The sequence below is a fragment of the Lampetra planeri genome, chromosome 63, assembly GCF_965212315.1.
Source record: "Lampetra planeri chromosome 63, kcLamPlan1.2.h2, whole genome shotgun sequence".
NCBI lineage: Eukaryota > Metazoa > Chordata > Hyperoartia > Petromyzontiformes > Petromyzontidae > Lampetra > Lampetra planeri.
In genome coordinates this window covers 4627029-4646724 of record NC_136169.1, presented here as the reverse complement: position 1 = coordinate 4646724, position 19696 = coordinate 4627029, and the positions used below count along the sequence as shown (strand labels likewise).

At 51.6% G+C, this 19696-nt stretch overlaps 1 protein-coding gene across 2 annotated transcripts in view; it reads right to left on the bottom strand.

The window, feature by feature from the left end:
* The window catches only part of SLC7A9 (solute carrier family 7 member 9), a 29884-nt gene extending 10291 nt beyond the window's left edge, over positions 1 to 19593 (bottom strand). The window contains exons 1-7 of one of the 2 annotated variants that reach the window (XM_078619645.1): positions 19378 to 19593; positions 18249 to 18343; positions 17043 to 17399; positions 12069 to 12216; positions 5247 to 5489; positions 3386 to 3511; positions 358 to 457 (exon numbers count right to left, since the gene is read on the bottom strand). In XM_078619645.1, the coding sequence (XP_078475771.1) occupies positions 358 to 457; positions 3386 to 3511; positions 5247 to 5489; positions 12069 to 12216; positions 17043 to 17177 (752 nt within the window). In that variant the 5' untranslated portion in view covers positions 17178 to 17399; positions 18249 to 18343; positions 19378 to 19593. The remainder of the gene's footprint in view (positions 1 to 357; positions 458 to 3385; positions 3512 to 5246; positions 5490 to 12068; positions 12217 to 17042; positions 17400 to 18248; positions 18344 to 19377) is intronic. The other variant, XM_078619646.1, reaches the window with a different exon arrangement.
* Positions 19594 to 19696: the final 103 nt, after the last annotated feature.

Genomic DNA, 19696 nt, shown 5'->3' with positions numbered 1-19696 from the left:
TGTAGCTCTTTTTCAGAAGGGACCCGGCCACAAATGACAGCTCAACCAAGTGGCGACTTATCGTGCGGAAATTTCTAGCAGCCAAAGACTCTAAACGCCTGATGTTCATTCTCAACGTGGAGGGAAAAAACCGGAGGACCCGGAGAAAAGTCCCCGCGGCCACGGGGAGAGAGAACGAGAGAGACACGGCAACTCCAAATATACCGGCAGTCAGAGTCGCCATCGAACCCACGACCTCCTGCATACCAAGCGAGGTGGTTAACATCTCCTAGCCAGCCAGGCACGTGCGTTGCCACTGCCACCACCGTGGCCGCCCAAGCGGGCGACGGACTTCCCCGCCACGAGGGGCTCACTCACCAGCCGTCGTAGGCCCACAGGCCATTGTAGAAGGCGACCCCGATTGAGCCGAACGACAACTGCTGTCCTTCAAAGCTGTTCTGGAGGTTCGTCGTGTGTCCTGTGGTGGGGGGGGGGGGGAAGGACCGGGAGCCTCTTGAAGATAACGAAACGACCGGCGAGCCCCCTCCGCGACGCCCAGCGTGGTGAAGTATGGTCCAACAAGGACCCCCGCGACGGACCCCAGCAGTGGGTCGACAAGAGGGCGAGCCAAGTTCCGTAAGTCGAATGTTTACTTCGGGCAAATTGGATTTCGGTCACGACGGTGAATGGACGCGCTGTTCAACTTGGCCACTTTCCTGAGTGAACTGCTCGTTCGCAGAGCGTGGTAGCGGTGGCAGTATGTACGTTGTATGTAGTACGTATGTTGTATGTTGAACTTCTTTTTCACCGTACGTAGCCAACCGTGTAAATCAGAGGTATGGGGGAAGAACAAACAACCAAACACTAAAATCCGTTCTCAAGAAATGAGTTTGTCAATCTAGACGACGATTTAAAAGTCGATAGCTCCAGTGGCTTCCTAATATCGAAAGAGCGTTCCAGACGGCCGCAGAAGCGCTTATGAAAGTGCGCAATTGGGTGACCGTCTTTGTTTGATGGTTTGCCAAAAGCCACCACTGCGCTGATGACCGGAGTTGGCGTGATGGTAGTTTATGCTCCTTGACAAGATCAGCAAGGCATTGTGGTTCATTTGTGGCAAGCACTTTGTGTGTAATGAGCATGACCTTATAAGGCATTAGTTCAGCAACCGGAAGCCAATGCAGCTCGGCGAGCACCGGGGGGAGATAAAGGCGGCTGGGTGTGGTGCTGGCCACCCAGCCTCTCAGGTGCGATGTGTGTTTATGTCTCAATACATATTCAGATTTTGATGCTTCTATCGCACCGTGCGCAGCCAATTGTGCTCGAAGGAGATGCTCACTAACACCACATTGTCAAGCACACTGCTAACGGCTCCACTGTTGATCTATATCTCAGTCGTTGCACGCACAAGTGTGTGTGTGTCCGTGTGAGCGAGTGTGTTCGTGCGTGTCTGTGTGAGCGAGTGTGCTGTGTGTGTCCGTGTATGTCCGTGCGTGCCGTGCATGCCGTGCGTGCCGTGTGTGTCTGTGCGGGCGTGCTGACCCCGTGTCCGTTTTCTTTTTAGACCGCGTGCCACCGCCGCCATTATTGCGCTGTAAACCACCGGGATCACGGTGTCACCGCGTGATGCCGGGGGCCGCTGCCCACCCCCACCCTACAAGACTCTTTACGACGAACTCCTCAAGGCTGTGGCACTGGCCGGCACATCTCCAATCAACGTGCGCTTTATCTGCGGGTCAGATTACAAGTTCGTACCGCTTTCATTGCGTGGCCCTCCAGAGCCGATACAATGGGCACCATCATTTCTATCTTGCCGAGGCGTCACCCACCGCTTGTTATAATAAAGGTGCCGCGGTGGCTAGGAGATGTCAACTACCTCGCCAGGTTTGCAGGAGATCGTGGGTTCGATCCCGACCCTGACGCCTGCTGTATTTGTGGAGTCTCTCACTCTCTCCCCCCTGTCACGTGGACTTTTCTCCAGGTCCTCCGGGTTCCCCTCCACATTTAGAATCAACATGCATTTTGAGTATTTGGCTGTGATAAATGTCAACGTGATAAGCCACTTAGTTGAGCTATCATTTGTGGCAATGTCGCTTCTGAAAAAGAGCCTCTATAACTCAATCGGCCTTATTTGGTAAAATAAAAGTTTAGTTTTTAGTTTGTAATAATGTACAATCTTCGGTGGTGTCTGGGGTGTCATCACCCCAATACTACAATCCATCCACGCACTCTCCTGCCTCTCCCCTCTCATTTCACTCGACTCCCTTCCACGCACTCTCCTGCCTCTCCCCTCTCATTTCACTCGACTCCCTTCCACGCACTCTCCTGCCTCTCCCCTCTCACCCTATCATCTCCCTCTGCGAGATACCCATTTACGCATATACACAGGTCTACGACAGCCCAGTATCCCTCTGTGAGATGAGAGGGGAGAGGCGGGAGAGTGCGTGGCTGGAGGGGAGCTTGCATGTCTATGGACGTTCGTCGTTGTTGTGAAACGTCGCACCGCGGTCATCCAGGAAATTACGAGGCACTAAAATCCGAGTGTCTCCCTCCCACCACGCTCACCCGCAACATTATCTTTAATGGCACGGACATAAAGATTCGGCTTAAAATTAGCGGCGCACACCGCTGCACCTGGGATACCGATCAAGTATCTCCCCGAGCAGATAGCGAACCCCGATTTGGCAACGTTCCCAATTGTGGGGGGTGGAGTTGGGGGAATGAACTGGTTGACTTGAGGCTGGGGGCAGGGGGCGGGGGTGGTGGGTAAACACCGTGGGGGGAGAGGCCGGGGGGTAGAAGTGGAGAGGAGATCTAGCCGAAGGGAAAGGACACAAAGCCATTTATTTTGACTCTTTAAGCACGTGGGTTTAAAGAGCTCAGCTCACAAATAACAGGGCGAGATGTTAACTCCCTCGCCTGGTATACAGGAGGTCGTGGGTTCGCTCCTGACTCTGACGCCTGCTGCTGTATCTTTGGAGTTTGCATGTTTCTCTCTCATCATCACGGTGACTAGGAGATGTTAACTCCCTCGCCTGGAATGCAGGTATGCAGGAGGTCATGGGTTCGATCCCGACCCTTACGCCTGCTGCTGTATATCTGAGTATGCGTGTTATCTCATTGTGGTCGCGTGGACTTTCTCCGGGTCCTCCGGTTTTCCCCTCCACATTTAGAATCAACGTCACCACGCGTTGAGATAATGTGACAGCTGGAAAGTGCCACGTGACGATAAGCCGCACCTTTGAGTTAACATTTGTGATAGGCAGGTCGCTTCTGAACAAAACCTACAGTAAGTGGGCCCTACCTGGTAAGGTAAAAACAAAACAAGTTTCATCGTAGTTTTTAAATCTCGGCCACGTTGCGTTTGTCGGCGTCGTGCGGCCCCCGTGCAGCCCTGTGGAGCGCTCACCCTGGGCGAGCAGCACGATGCCGGTGACGATGATGACCACCACGATCAGCAGCTTGGCGACCGTGAAGAAGTTCTGGACGTACGAGGCCAGTTTCACGCTCATCGAGTTGATGATGCAGATGAGCACTGGGTGGTGTAGGGGGGGGGCATGGGGGGGGGGCATGGGGGGGGCGGTGGGGGCATGGGGGGGCATGGGGGGGGGCGACACAGTGGCGGCAGAATCAGACCAGAGCGGACGAACGGCGGCCGTACCTGAGAGCCGTCCGTAAGTCGGAACACGACAATGTACCGTATTTAAATGCACGTACGGTCAGTGTTATAAGATGTGGTACGGTTCAACAAGAAAGGGGAACCATCGTTCAGCTCATATGTGAGAAGAAATATTGCGCATTTGTACATTTGCCGAACCAAATAGTCCCGCGGTTCGATTCGCAAGTGCCAGTTTTTACAGAAGCTCGTTCATAAGTGCGGATGTTCATACGTCGGACGTTCGTAAGTCGGGGATCGACTGTATTAAAAAAAAACTGCGCTATGAAGGTGAAAAAATTTAGATTGAAAGCTTTCGTGACTGCAGGGATTCATCTTCTTGGTTCTTTCGGTAAAGTCACGTAGAAGGGAAATAATAAAATAATAAAATAAAACATTATAAAATAATTCTCACGACGTTTCGGCCACAACGCAAGCAGCCGTCCTTAGGTGAAGACGCTGTCTCCCCGACAGACCTGGTCTTCGCCTGAGGACGGCTGCTTGCGTTGTGGCCGAAACGTCGTGAGAATAATTTTATAATGTTTTATTTTTATTATTTTATCATTTCCCTTCTACGTGACTTTACCGAAAGAACCGAGAAGATGAATCCCTGCAGTCACGAAAGCTTTCAATCTAAATTTAATTTTGTTTTATTTTTATTATTTTATTATTTCCCTTCTACGTGATGACTTTACCGAAAGAACCAAGAAGATGAATCCCTGCAGTCACGAAAGAAGCTTCACATTGAAACAAAAGCAAGTGGTTCGACTGGTGACGCCGGTCAGCGCACGACGTCCATTGGTGGACACTCGCAGTTACAATTAGCGGAGGAAAGTTGCTATACCCGGTCGCCCAATCGCCAACGAGGGCGGTGCGATTGTGACGACTCTGCCGGTCGTGCCGTCAAGTCACGAGCACGCGGTGTATTCACGGCGATTGCACCCACGTGCGTGCGCATGTTGAACTTCGTTCGCGCCGTACGTAGGCAACCGTGCTTGTCGGAGGTGCGGGGGAAGGGCAACAAACTAAACGCGTAAAGCGGTTGTGAAGAGTTTTCACTTCAGGATCGTGGTGTCTTGTTTAGTAGTGTGGTGTGTTGTTGTCTATAGTGGAGTACATATTATGTTGAACGTCTTTTGCACCGTGCGTAGCCACCCGCACTAATCCGTGGCATGGGGACAGCTAAAACAGCGCAGTGAAAGCTGTCCTTGTGCCATACAATAAAATGTTACAAAAGAGTCGTTACTATAGTAACGTATGTCCTCAACACCAATCGAGAATCGTGAACCCTCAACTCACAAGTGATTCCGTGATCGTGTTCTGGGTATTGGCTGAACAATGTACATCGGTGGCTGTGGCTGCTGCTCTGATTGCCATGGTTGGCTATGTACGGTGCGAAAGAAGTTCAACGTACATACACATTCGTACTTTGCTCAGTCAGCGATAGCTGACTAAGACCCGGAGAAAAACCCACGCGACCACGGGGAGAGAGACACGCAAAATCCAAATATACAGCAGCAGGTGTCGGGGTCGGGATGGAACCCAGGACCTCCTGCATACCAGGCGAGGGAGTTAACATCTCCTAGCCACCGTGGTTTGTCGTCATGCAACTTACAGATGGCAGCAGCGGCCAGGCACTTCTTGACGAGCATTGGCGGCTCGCAGCCCGGGTAGAAAGGCGCGGACGTGTACTCGGCGAAGCTGAGGCAGATGATGGCGAAGGAGGACGGCTTGAGCACGATGACGGACGCCCACGAGTAGAGGAACGCCGGGATGGGCCCGAACGCCTCCAGCAGGTACGGGTACTCGGCGCCCGACTTGGTGATCATCGTGCCCAGCTCGGCGTACGCCAGCGCGCCTACGCGGCAGCGGCACGTGCGCACGGACAGACGGGCGGACAGACGCGGACACGGGCAGACAACGCAGAGGGACGGACGGATGGGCGGTCAGTGACAATGCCCTCTCCCTAAACCAAACTCCCGAGACGAAGGGGCAGATTCACGGGGGGTGGGTTTCATACACTGCCATGTTTCCAATTCGCTTTGTAGCGCATTTCCAACGGAGGACAAAAGCGATGACGCGTGAGCTCCGTCCGTCCGTCTGCGCGTAACGGAGAATCGACGACAGCTGTCGTGGCGACGATCCAATTTGAAATGTTCCTCTAAAGTTGCGTTCCCATTCGGGATTTTTCCCCTCGAGCAAAACCGGCCAAATTCATCAACGTTTTGCCAAAAAACTTGGCGACAACAACCGGCGCTGTTTGCTTCACGATGATGACGCACAATCACGCACGCGCGTCTGTTGTTGTGCTTTCACGAGGGGTGGTGGCGAGGGAATAAAACCTAAATCTGTCCCTTGTTGTAACCCACGTGATCATGATATGAGGCTGCTATCTCTCTTCTTCAGCTGAGATGCTGCCCCGCTGAGCCGAGCGAGTGTGCGAACTCGGCGCACTCTCCTAACCCCGATTTAGTGTCACGGTGATTAGCGGACCATCCCAATCTTATCAGGCCTCTTAGAACGGTGGAATTGGCTCCTCCCTTGAGGTGTCATCTCCTATCATCTCTCGTCTTCCCTTCCCCCAGTCGAGCTCCAAATATTGCACTGAATCCTCATTGTGAAGGCAAATGAGTTCACGCACAATGTGTGTGAGTGTGTGCACATGGGGCGAGCAGTAGTGGAGCGGTAACCCGGCCACCCGAGTTCGATTCCCGATCATGGCCAACACCAGTGACGATTATCTGAACCGGTCCTGGGCCTCCCTGAGATCGACTCAGCCTCAAATTAGTACCTGGTGCGGTGTGTAAACATCGCCTTAAGGGGAGACAAAGGCGTGGTGGTGACCACCCACCCCTCGTGTTCTGTGCTGGCCTTCATAGGTGCTCGCAAGCAGGACTTGCCCCACCAGTCTGTTACAGGCTATACAGGGGATCTTTGTCTTTGTTATGGAGATCGCATGTTCACTTAAACTAATTATATTTTTCCCCAGGTAAGGCCCGCGGAGCTATATAGCTCCAATTCAGAAGTGACCTGGTCACAAATGAGAGCTCAACAAAGTGGCTTATCACGTGGAAATGTAGAGCAGCAGCCAAACACTCTGACGTCGATTATAAATGTGGAGAGGAAAACCGGAGGACCCGGAGAAAAATCCACGCGACCACGGGGAGAGAGAGACTCCAAATATACAGCAGCCAGCAGGCGTCAGGGTCGGGATCGAACCCACGACCTCCTGTGGACCAGGCGAGGTAGTCAACATCTCCTCGTCACCGCGGCGCCCCCAGCCATTTGAGAAGAAGGAACAGGTCGATGCACTCTTTTTTATGGCCGTATTAACCGGCAGGTCACGTCTCTGTCTGTTCTATCGGTACTTGATATGATGTGTACTTGCTAATGTCAGGGTGCTTGTTCTCACATTGTCGTCTATTAATGGCACGTTTATCTTCGAGCGTGAGTGTACAAAGTCCGCAGCACACCATCAATGCTCGTGAGATACTGTGCTGCTTGATTATTCTCGTGAAGTCGGAGCAGTTGAACTGACAGCGTTTGAGATCCGATGTTTAAATCTGGGTTCTGGGTGACCGTAACTAAACCCGGGTTCTCAGCCTGTTCACCAATAGTTGCACAAATATATATTTAGATATTATCAAGTCTTCCAAGTAGTATGTTCACCTCGGAAATTCTGACTTGAGTTTCAAGACTCCCTCGTGTGATTCAGAGGTCGTTTGAATAGATGTAAGAATTAGTTCCCTGATATCTGCTTCTGTGGGGCTTTTTTATAACATGGGGAGATTCACTGCCCCCCCCCCGCCCCCACCGCAAGAGCTCCCATTGTGCACTTCCATCGTGCCTTGACTCCCGAGAGCGGAAACGTAGCATAATAACAAACATAATAGTGGAATAGTGTGATTATTACATGCAAGGATTGTGAGAGATTGTGGTGCCTTAGGGAGGCCTTCATTCAGCAGCGGATTGACCATGGCTGATGATGCTGATAGGCCAGGTGGTGTGCAATGATCGAGCACAGAGCTCGAAGTTGACGGACCACGAGTTAAAATCCTGGTCGGTGGTCAGCCGAGCCATTCCTCCCTCCGGGGGGGGGGGGGGGGGGGTCAACGTTAGTTGCTCCGTGGAAAAAATCTCGGCTGGGCTCAGGGCTGCGACAAAGGTGATGATTTTTGTCCTCCTACGCATTCTACAAGTAGTGACTAATCCCATATCTGCATTTCCCATAAATATGCTAAATTCCTCTTGATATGCAAATTATTTTGTTAAGGCGCTCTTCCCCCTCCAACCCAGCCTAAATATACGCTCCAAGCCTGGTGGTGTTTCATTCAGACGCTGTCTTCCCGACAGACCTGTTCTTCACCTGAGGACGGCTGCTTGCGTTGTGGCCGAAACGTCGTGAGAATTATTTTATTATGTTTTATTTGTATTATTTTATTATTTCCCTGCTACGTGACTTTACCGAAAGAACCAAGAAGAAAAAGGTGATGACTGCCACCCCGCGCCTTCGATTGAGCGAGAAACCACTGAAGACTTCTCCGACCTCAACGAGGGAGGAGAAGCGGGCACGTTCCAGGATGGCGCGACGCTCCCGAGGAGCCGCGTCTTGGTTGTGCTCGCATGGATGTGTAATAACAGCCATAGAGGGTTCACGTGGGGATTGGCTTGCCGGTCCTGCTTTGTAGCCAATAAGGGATGAGCCAGGGAGCATGGCCTCGGCGTGATCTCGGCATGTCAGCAGGGGTGATTGGCCTGGCCAATCGGGGCCTCAGCTAATGGGGAGCCGGATCAGAGGCGTGGTCCCGGGATTGACAGGGAACCATCGGGAACGGTGAACGCTGTCTATGGAAGATTGGCTGGGGGGTACCACGTGACGAAGGGATTAAGAGAGAGAGAGAGAGAACGATCGAGAGCAGACTTGGGAACGACAAGAGCAGGAGTCACGCGCGTACGGGGGCTCTGGGTGCCACGTGCGCGGTGGGGACTTGGTGTGAAGTCTGCCCTCTCTCCGTTGTCTGCCAGCAACGGAGAGTGTGTGAGTAAAGTGTAATTGTGGAAGTGGAAATAAAAAGGACTGATTCCGAAGCCGTCTCAAGAAGGATTATTACAGATGTGATTAAAGAGTCACAGGGTGATGTGACGTCACGCGGCGCATGACGTCACGGGTGAGTGGCGCGTTATGACGTTATTCATGATTTATGGCTTGGCTTCGCGAACGAAGATCTAGGAAGGACATCCACGTCTTCTGCAGGCACGCTGGTGGCTGACGAGGCCTATGCGGGATAAGCAGGTCCTGCCACAACGGCTTAACCACTCGGAACTTTTTTTTAGTTTTTAATCGGTGAGTTTTGGGCAAACCCTGGTCACTTTGGCCGATGTTAACCCAAAACAGAAATGCTATTTTTAAATCAGATTTCATTGACATTGGATCATATTTACGACAGTCATCTCGTGGTCACATCGATACGGGTGGACAGATGGATGGGGCAGATGCACGGGGACAGCTTTGGCATTCGACGCGTTACAAAGTTTGCGTGCGCAGTAAACATAACGGGAAGAGACGTAAGTGGGTCATTACTAAGTCGGTCGTATGAGCACTAAAGATTTATGATTCTTAGGAATTGCTTGGGGAGGGTCAAAAGAGGTTCTTGAACGCCTCATCGCATTTGAGATTTGGGCCACGTTAATAAGAATCAGAGTCGATATTTATACTGCAGGAGGAATCTGATGAGCTGTAATGCTCTTTTTCACAGATGTCCAGTTGGGGCAGAGCAGAAAGTTACAACAACAACAAACAATACAAAAACACGATAGCAGTGCAAAGTCTAGGAAAGGTAAACAAATCACTAAACTAAATATTTTACCAGGTAAGGCCTGGCCACACAAATGGTAGCTCAACGAAGTGGCTTATCACGTGGAAATTTGTAGCAGCAAAATATTCTAAATAATCTAAACGCGTGATGTTGTTTCTAAATGTGAAGGAAAAAACGGGACCCAGAAAAAAATCCGCACCACCACGGGGAGAGAGAGAAGACAAAAACCTCCAAATCTACAGCAGGCGTCGTGAAGGTCTGGATTAGAGGAGCCTACAAGAGAGGCGGACGACCTCGACCCTGTGACATGGGCCCACCTTGGCCCCGTGACACAGGCCGACCCCGTGACACAGGCCGACCCCGTGACACAGGCCGACCCCGTGACACAAGCCAACCCTGTGACATGGGCCGACCTCGACCCCGTGACATGGGCCCACCGTGGCCCCGTGACTCCGTCCAAGGTCAACCACAACAATCAGAGCGCCACCTCCGGGGGAGGGAGGGCATCTTGCAGCGGCGCGTCGAGGAGTTGCCGCGTCCCCACGGCGCTGGGTCCGAGGTCCGTTTGCTCGCTGGCGCCCGCCACCCGGACTCAGATCTTTCACTGGCTGGGCGCAGCACAGCCAAGAGGCTTTATCTCTGTACCTGCTACCCCCCCCGCTCCCCCCTCCCGCTCCCATTAATGAAGACTTGACACACGGGAGAGCTGGAATGTAGCCCCCCTTACTCTTGTCGGAAGTAGCTGATTGGGTAAACGTCGTATCGGTTTAAGTCGTGTCTTCCAGGAGCGTAACCCCCCCCCTACCCCCCTCCTGACTTGAACTGATCATTCCCAGGAATGTATTAGCTCCACTCTGTCCATCTGCCTGTCTGTCTGTAAGGGGCACCAGCATACCTCTCGTAAGCATGATCCAATGTGAATAATAAACATTGTGGATGTGGTCAATTTGCTACGAGTCGCTTGCCCTCTAGGAGACCTGCTACTTTGATCGAAGGGTTGGCCAATACCTGAGTGACAAAATAAAAAAAAATCAGCGCTAAAAGTAATTTCTTTGCCAGTCAAAGTGTTGATGACATAATCGTGTGTGTGTGACGTCACCTCGCGAGTTCATCCGCATAACCAGACGTCGTCTGGCTATGCGGCTCGTAACCGAACCTCACGTTGTGGTGGATAATTGAATACTTCCCGTGAGGACAAACGCGCACACACCTTGGGAAACGTTTCGGAATCCACGAATGGCCATTATCTCTCTTTCCCGTTATTATTTTTGCTTGAATCCCACTGAACAAGCCGTTATGGCCCACAATCTCTGGCCAAACAATGCCAACAATGGGGTGTCATGGGCTTCCTGTGTTTGCATAATCCCCACTCAGGAAATCAAAGAGGCTGGCCACAGGCGACAAAGGATCACATTACTATAATGAGTCAGCTGGGATTTAGCTAATCCCGACAATTTGTTAACACTGAGTATGTGTGTGTGCATGTCGAGGTGTATTGGGTGGACAAAGAGCGGTAGGTGTAGACATTAGCGCGCTGCGCTATTGACCCAACAACCGAAGTTTGATTCTCGCTCACGGCAAACATCAGTGACGATTGTCTGAACTGGTCCTGGGTCGACTCAGCCTCAAATGAGTACCTGTTGCGGTGTGTAGTAAGCATCGCCAATAGGGAGACAAATGCGGCGAGGCGTGGTGCTGGTCACCCACCCCTCGTGTGCCATGCCGGCCTTCATAGTTGATTGTTAACAGCACTTGCCCCAACAGTCTGTTAAGGCTATACGGGGGATCTTTGTATTGGGCCGAGCAGTGGCACAGTGGTTCGTGCACTGTGCTACGAAGCCGGTGAGCTGATTTCATTTCTTGGCAACAGCTACAATGAGTGGCGATTGCCCAAACCCCTCCGATGCCTCGCCGAGGTTGATTCAACTCGAAATGAGAACGTTGTGCAATGCTCGGGAAACAAACTAAACAATGCTCATTTCACCAGGAAAGGCCCACTGAGCTGCATGTCTCTCTGTCGGATGCGACTTGGCCACAAATGACAGCTCAACGAAGTGGCTTATCACGTGGAAATGTATAGTAGCCAAATACTCTGAACATGTGATGGCGATTCTAAATGTGGAGGGAAAAACCGGAGGACACAGAGAAAAATCAACGCGGCCACGTGGAGAGAGAGACACACACAAACTCCAAATGTGAACTCTCTGCAAACCCAACAAGATCGTCACGTTTAAAACGTTATTGTTCAGGGCTGCCACGGTGGCAAGATATTAATTACCTCGCCGTGTTCGATCCCGACCCTGACGCCTGCTGTATATTTGGAGTTTGCGAGTTCTCCCCGTGGTAGCGTGGATTTTTCTCTGGTTCCTCCGATTTTTCCTTTAACATTTCGTATCGAAGTGCCCTTAACAGTTTTTGCCTACTATAAATTTCCACGTGACAAGCCACTTCGTTGAGCTATCATTTGTAATCGCCACGTCGCTTCTGAAAAAGAGTCACATAGCTGGTAAAATAACAAAAAGATCAGTTTTGAAAATGAGTATGTGGGGGGGGGGGGGTGACAGAATTAAGACGCGTGGAGTCTCAGTGCGTCACTGCGACGTTGTTGGTGTGGCGGGTACCGAGAGTGGCGAGGACTCCGCACGCCATCCAGATGATGAGGCTGGGCCCCACGGCACCGACGTTGTCGAGCACCGACTTGGGCGAGATGAAGATCCCCGAGCCGATCATCGTGCCCACGATCAGGCTGATGCCGCTCATCAGGCCCACCTGTTGGCAATCGAGAAGTCGTCTTTGTCATTCTGTTTCTTGGCCAGGGCGAGAGCCGTAGGCGGAGTTTGACTTCTGTATTTGGGGATGGGGGCGGCAGGGGTTTGCTTTGTTCCTCACACTATGAATCGCGGGTGCACGTCATTAATGAGTGCTTCATCTTAATTGTAAACCACAGGAAATGAGCAAATAACATCTCATCACCTCGCATCGCATTCTCTCTCATCACTTCTTCATCTCGTCGCTTCATCTCTCTCTCGCTCGAGCCACAACACTGCAGATCGTGTCGCATTCCAGACGCGATTCGCGGACAGCCAAAACCGCGGACGGCAAGTTCGCGAATAACGAGGCACCACCGCATCTCGTTCCGCTGAATATAAATTAATAAAGGTGTCCAGTTTGAGGAAGGAACGGGGGTGGGGCACCGCCCCCCGTGCCCCCCAGCCCCCCGCTAACTCCGGCCATGGTGAGAGCGATGGAACTCATTCGCATGCGTGACCTGGGTGGCCAAAACGAGGAAAGCCAGACGTGATCAATTGGCAGCGGTGAAACGTTCAGAAGTTGGGTGCAAAAAGAACTCGCGTCGCGTAAGGATCTGAAAACGTTTCGCGCGAACGCGAAACGATTTTCAACTCTGAACGAATTCCCCGCGGTGCGAGTGTGTTCGGTTGCAAAAGTTAAGTGACGGAAATGTGAAACGGACGTCGGGTGGGGACTATTGCAGCGAGTACGCAAGGAGAGCACGTGTCGAATGCAATCGCAAAGGAAGTGGTCTTGAAGGATCGACAACTCGGCATCGAATTGTGGCTAAGATGGGAGAAGGAGCGAGCAGAGTCATGAAGCCACGGAATTGTAGTTGTTGTTCTGGGCAACGACAGGGAATGAGTGAGACTCGTGTGAGTGTGTGTGTAAGAGTGTGTGTGTGGGAAAAGTCCCATCGGTGAGCTTCTCCGGCAGGCAAGGCTGCGTTGGCTGGGTCATGTAGCCCGCATGCCCAGCCACCGCATGCCTAAACAGCTTTTGTTCGTCCGGATCGAGGGGGCTAAACGGGCGCGGCACGGGCTAGAGAAGAGATGGAGTGATGTTGTACAGGAGGACGTGGAGCTGAGTGGACTTGCCGATGACTGGTACCAGTGGTGTTAAGATCGGCCTCTATGGAGGAGGCTCGTGAAAGACGCTACTGGGCAGTTGGAGGCAGTCGCCCTCCAACAACAACGGAGGGCAGAGGAGCGACGCTCACAACAACGAGCGGAGCGCCGGGTGGATAAAGCACAGCAAGTTGGCACAGTAGGGGGCACAGGTGGTGCATCAGCCAGTTATCTCGGTCATCTCAGTCAGTCGACCCGTGGCACCTGGGTCTGCCCCGTGACCTCCTGCCAGCGGGCGTTCGACACTTCACGTGGCCTCAAGGTGCACATGGCCTGGCACAAGCGTCGTGGTGACGTCATCGCCACTTAGTGGCGAAAGGCGGTTGTTGTGTTGCGTGTGTTGTGTGTGAGTGGGTGTGAGTGTGTGTGAGAGTGTGTGAGTGTGTGTGAGAGTTTGTATGAGAGTGTGTGAGTGTGTGTGTGAGAATGTGTGTGAGTGTGTGTGAGTGTGTGTGAGTGTGTATGTTGCACGCGCGGTGTGCAGGAGACAAGACCCAAGACACGCTTTCACCAGAGCTACAACGGTGCAAATAGCAACATTGACATGAGATAAGGGGCGCCACGGTGGCGAGATATTAACTACCTCACCTTTTATACAGGAGGTCGTGGGTTTGATCCCGACCCTGACGCCTACATAGTTGGAGTTTGCGTGTCTCTCTCTCCAGGTGGTTTCGTGGATTTTTCTCCGGGTCCTCTGGGTTTTCCCCTCCACATTTAGAATCAACGTCGCGCGTTCAGAGTCGCTGGCTACTGCTCGACATTGCCACGTGACAAGCCACTTCGTTGAGCTATCGTTTGCGCCCAAGTGACGTCTGAAAAAGAGCTGTATATCTCAGTGGGCCTTACCTGGTAAGATTAAAACAATTAATAATCTTTATGTTTTAAAATATATAAACACTAGTTTTTAGTTTAGAAGAAGTGACGATGAATTTGCTCTGTAATCTTTATTTAGAATTAGATGCCGAGAGGTTAAACGTCGTTTTAGTCAAGTGACATCTGAGCGACAATTCTAAAAATACTCGCTGGGGTGTCTCTCAAGATTCGGGTTTCTTATTTCCAAGGTCACACCTCCCGTTTGCATTCATTTGCCGTTAAATTCAAACAATGCGAGTTTACAGACAATCGCGAAATCTTGACCGGTTTGCTCGACAGAGCTGCGACACGCAACACAGAGGCACAGAGGCAGAGAAGAGGATGAGATGCCGAGCGAACTGGAGATGTGAACGGAGCAGAATGAGATCCTCAGACTGATGACTTTTACACCAACAGTGATGAATGGAGGGGATGGAGAAATCCCAGACAAGGGGAGCTTCTCTTCACCATGCGCAGGCTGAGTGGCCACTCGATGCACGAGATAAAAAGGTCAAAGCAACGGCTCTTGTCAAATAAACAACAACTAATTTAACTCTTCTCAATTAAGTCCAATCCGCAGTGCCGGATTATCCTAGCAGCAAAAGTAGCTACGTATGCTACGAGCCCCGCACTTTCAAGGGCCCCGCACTAAATGCTTTCAAGCTATCCATCCGGTTCAATGATTCTGCACTTGCTCTATTACGATAGTACTATGCTGCCTTCAACTTTTACGAACGACTGGGTGTTTAAGTTTCGCGATTTGTCGTAGTATCTGGCTGTATAGCAAATGAAAAAATACAATTACTTTACTATGCAAGTTAATATTTACGTGTTTTTTTATTTAGGGCCCCTTTATAACATCATGCTACAGAGCTTCACCCGGCACTGCCAATCCGATCTTTATTTATTATCAATCAGAAGGGCTGACTCTGCTGATGAGACACTGCGTATCGAAACGGGTCCAGAGGTTGCTCCGACTGAACCACTGACGGTGATGTTTTGCTGATGTGTGCACTTGCAGAAGGCCAATGGGTTGTGTAAGCAATTATTTATTTTTAAAATATATTATGTGGAGAGATGTATGAAAGAGACATTCATTTTTCTGTACAATTTAGCAGAAGATGAAAACAAGCGGTTTATACAGAGTAGGAATCAAGTTTCCTGGAGATTCCTTCCACAACCCATCAGCCGCACGGCCTTCTGGGAGTGTCTCATTTCAGCAGCATTGATTCAAAAATGGTTTCGACACACGGTGTCCCATCGGCAGAGTCGAGCTTGTTTGAATCAGAACCTTGATTCAGACTGGAAGAATCTGAAGAGAATCAACTGCCAATCCTTTCACCCTACGGGCTCCTTGTTGGACACAGAAGGTCTTCTTGTTTGCAGCAGTGGCCTGCATCCCATTCCCATAGTTTCTGTGAATGGGCAGGGCCACCGGTGCCCTATAGTGGAGAGGGCCACCACTCTATACAACGAGTTGTATTTTACCAGCTGTGAGGCCCACTGAGCTGTGGAGTTCTTTTTCAGAAGCGACCTGGCCATCACGAATAGCAGCTCAATGAAAGTGGTTGATCACGTGGACATTTATAGTAGCAGCAGCCAAACCACGTATGTCGAACTTGAACTTCTCTCGAGCCGGACGGAGCCAACCGTGCGAATCGGAGGTGCGGGGGAACGACACGAAGCAGTGCCAAGGCTACCGGGCCGTTTGTGCGGAGCGCTGAGTGTTTGTAAAGTCCCCTGCGGCATCGGGCTTGAGGGCCCTGCAAGTCCCTGTGTGGCGGAGTGGATTTTTTTTTTACAAGCGGCTGTACGGCACCCTGCTAGAAAGGGATGCATCGCTTCAGGCTTCCAGAGTTGCACCGAAGCATACCGATCGCAGTCAGATTATGTATTTATACTGCAGGAGGAATCCGATGAGATATGAACCTCTTTCGTCACAGATGTCCAGTGGGGACACGGGGTAAGAACGCCACGGCAACAAACAGGACACACACACACACGATAGTACCAACGGTGTATCTCTGGGACACTTTGTGCCGGCACCACGATGATGATAACAGAAACACGCTTCGCCCGTTCTGGCAAAGAGACGCGATGCGGTGCCCGCCGCCGCCGCCTCGTCTGTTCGATGGTTGACAGCCAAAAGCCGCCGCTGCTGCTGCGATGATGACCGCGGGGTTCGCGTGACGGAAGTGCATGCCATCCTGACGAGATCGGCGAGCTGTTGTGGTGGTTCATTTGTGTCGAGCACTTTGTGTGTGATGAATGCGACCTTATTACAATGAACACCGTGGCGGTGGCCAGGAGATGTTGACTACCTCGCCTGGTGTGCAGGAGGTCGTGGGCTCAATCCCGACCCTGACACCTGCTGCTGTACATTTGGAATTTGCGTGTCTCTCTCATCATCATCACGGTGGCTAGGAGATGTTGACTACCTCGCATGGTGTGCAGGAGGTCGTGGGTTCGATCCCAACCCTGACGCCTGCTGCTGTATATTTGGAGTTTGCGCGTCTCCCTCTCCCCTTGGTCGCGTGGATTTTTTTTTTATCGAGGAACCTCCGGGTTTTTCCCTTACACGTTTAGAATCAACAACGTCGCGCATTTAGAGTGATTTGACGGCCGCTATCGATGCCCACGTGATGAAAAGCCACTTCGTTGGACTTTAGTTAAGTGCGATAGGCAGCGTCGCTTCTGAAAAAGAGCGACAGAGCTCAATGGACCTTACCCGGTAAAATACAAAAGTGTAATAATAGGTGGTAACCATTGCTGGCGCAGCCCGCATACACTCGAGGGGCAGTAGCGGGTGGGTGCAGCCGCGCTCACCTCTTGCTTGAGTCGCATGGTGTTGCTGCCCCCTCCGCTGCTGCTCTTCGAGCTGATGGAGCCTCGGGAGGGGACGCTCCCCGGGGTCGCCCCGTTCGAGTCGGCCGCGTGCCGCCGCTTCAGTGAGTCCTTCATGGCGCCTGCGGAGTGTCCCGGGCTCTGGCTTCCACCTCTCTCTCTCTCGGTGCCGATCGCCACCAGCTCCCGGTTCAATTGGCGGCGGCAGCAGCAGCAGCAGTTGTGGCGGCGGCGGCGGTTTCGCTGTTAGCCGGCAGGCTGGACTCGGGCCGCGTCGCGAGGGATCTGCAGCACGTCAGGCGCGGCGGACACTTTATCCTGATCGTGGCACCGCCCTTGCTGCGTTTGTTGTCGCCGCGTTTTATGAAAATCGAGTAACGACCCAGAAGCAAGACAGCAAAGGGGTTAATCATTATTCGCCCTGTGGACTCATTTGCACTGTGTTCATTGGTCACACATGTAATGTAAGTACTGTACGTTGAACTTCTTTCGCACCGTACGTAGCCAACCCGCGCTCATCGGAGGTGCGGGGGAAGGATATCAAACTAAAAACAAAAATTTGTTCTAAAGAAATGAGTTTTCAGCGCTATACATTCTTTTTTGCCCTCTCAATTTAATCGCGATCGTGCGATCTGCGTCACGCCACGAAACTAACCATGACCCCGTTCGGATTCCTCGCAGGATCAGTGCGACTCTACACACGGGTCGATAACGGCCCGAGGAAGCGGACACTGCAGAGCTACCTCTGAGACCCCCGTTCAAGTGACCTCTGGTCCATTTAGTCCTGGAGCCACGCATTTCCCGCCCGCTCTGCAACCCAGAGTGCACGCGAGTCGCACGGCAGCCACACCGATATTGGTTCATTCTTGGAGCTAGAACGAAGCCCAAATTCAGCGGAGAGCCATACTTAACACGGTGGTTTGTTGTTGTTATTGTTGTTGTGCCGTTGTTGGTGACCGGGCTCCACCCCATCAACTCTCTGCACTCCAGAGCCAAGTTTTCGCCACAGGAGGCTTGGAACCTGGCTTCGGCATCTCAAGCGGTTGCCGGTTCAGCGCTGCGACCCAACAGCTCTGTGCCAACATTGATCGAGCTCTTAAAACCTTTCCACTTCAAACGAGGCTCGTAATCTACACAAAGCGGCGGTGAGCCGTGATCTAAGAGGAGTATCGCGCAGAGTAAACGTACCTGAGAGAGAGACTTGTGTTTTTCTGTTCTTTGCACGAGTCTAAAGTCTGGCAGCCCGAACGGTGATCACCTTGCTGACAACCACCGACCTACTCCTGCGAGGAGGATTATCCGAGTGCAGGTTTTATAGGGGTCGGGGGTGTGGGGTGGTTGGGGGCGGAACGAGATACGGCGTTCCCTCTTTATTCGCGAACTTGCCGTCCGCTGTTTTGGCTATCCGCGAATGGCATCTGAACTCTACACCATCTGCAGTATCGTGTTGTATCGAGCGAGAGAGATTAAGCGATGAGATAAAGCGATGAGAGAGAGCGTGATGCGAGAAGGGGATGAGATAAGGCGATTGTACAGCAGAGAGAAAGAACCAAGAAGATGAATCCCTGCAGTCACGAAAGCTTTAAATCGAAATTTAAGGTAAGTTCATTTATAAACTATTAATTAATATTTTAATATTTAGTTTTGTTTAAAATAACCAGCGTGTTATTATGATGATGTTCACGTATTGAATAGCTTGTTTACGTATTTAAGGTCATTCATTCAACAGGATAGGTTTTCGTAGGCCAATATTCTCATCCGCAAAAGTTGCTCTTCGCGAGGCATTTTCGTAACGTACCCCTCGCGAATAACGAGGGCACACTGTAGTTTGCTGTTATTTGTATGATAAACAAGCAGACTGTGTGTCTCTTTCACACGTCGATCTCCACACAAAACTAAAAGCATCGCTGCCCTGGCAGTGCTTCACCCCAGCAGCACTGCTTGAAGACGACCACAACCCTGCACCGGCCTCGACCCGCCAGTGCCTCACCAGCGGAGTGGGGCTCGCATGAGACATCGCTGGCGAGCTACCAATCGTAGAGGCAAAGAAGGACGTTCCTCCTCTCTGAAGCCTGTGCGGGCTTCTCATTCCACGCAGAGTCATCTGAGACGTAACTCGAAAAATATAGCGACCAATGAACTCGACAGAAACATCTCCGTGGCGTATCTGCCTAGCCACGTACAAAATGTATTGTCTCAGCAGAAAACCAACCTGTTCTTTATAGTTTTATTGCCTCGGCAAATAATCGCTGCGCTGATGTCACCTATAATGCATGCGATGCCGCGAGAAGAGCTCGTGCGTGTGTACGTACTGTACCGTGAACTTCTTTCGCACCGTACGTAGACATCCGTGCCAATCGGAGGTGCAGTGTTAGTCTAAGGGCAGTGTTGAGTCTATGGGTAGTGTTGAGTCTATGGGCAGTGTTAGTCTATTGTCCTCATTCATTCCTCTCCACTCTGGTTTCAAGTCCCAACAAGATTCGATACTTTGAGGTTCGAGTGTGCGCGATCACAACGTAGACAATGGTCAAATCGAGAAGCTGTCCTGATCCTGAGCCTGCCGCACTGCCACTGGCGAGGCGCGCGAGAAGGGCGATCGTCACCTCACGCTGCTTGCTGCGTATCTGCGAAGGTAT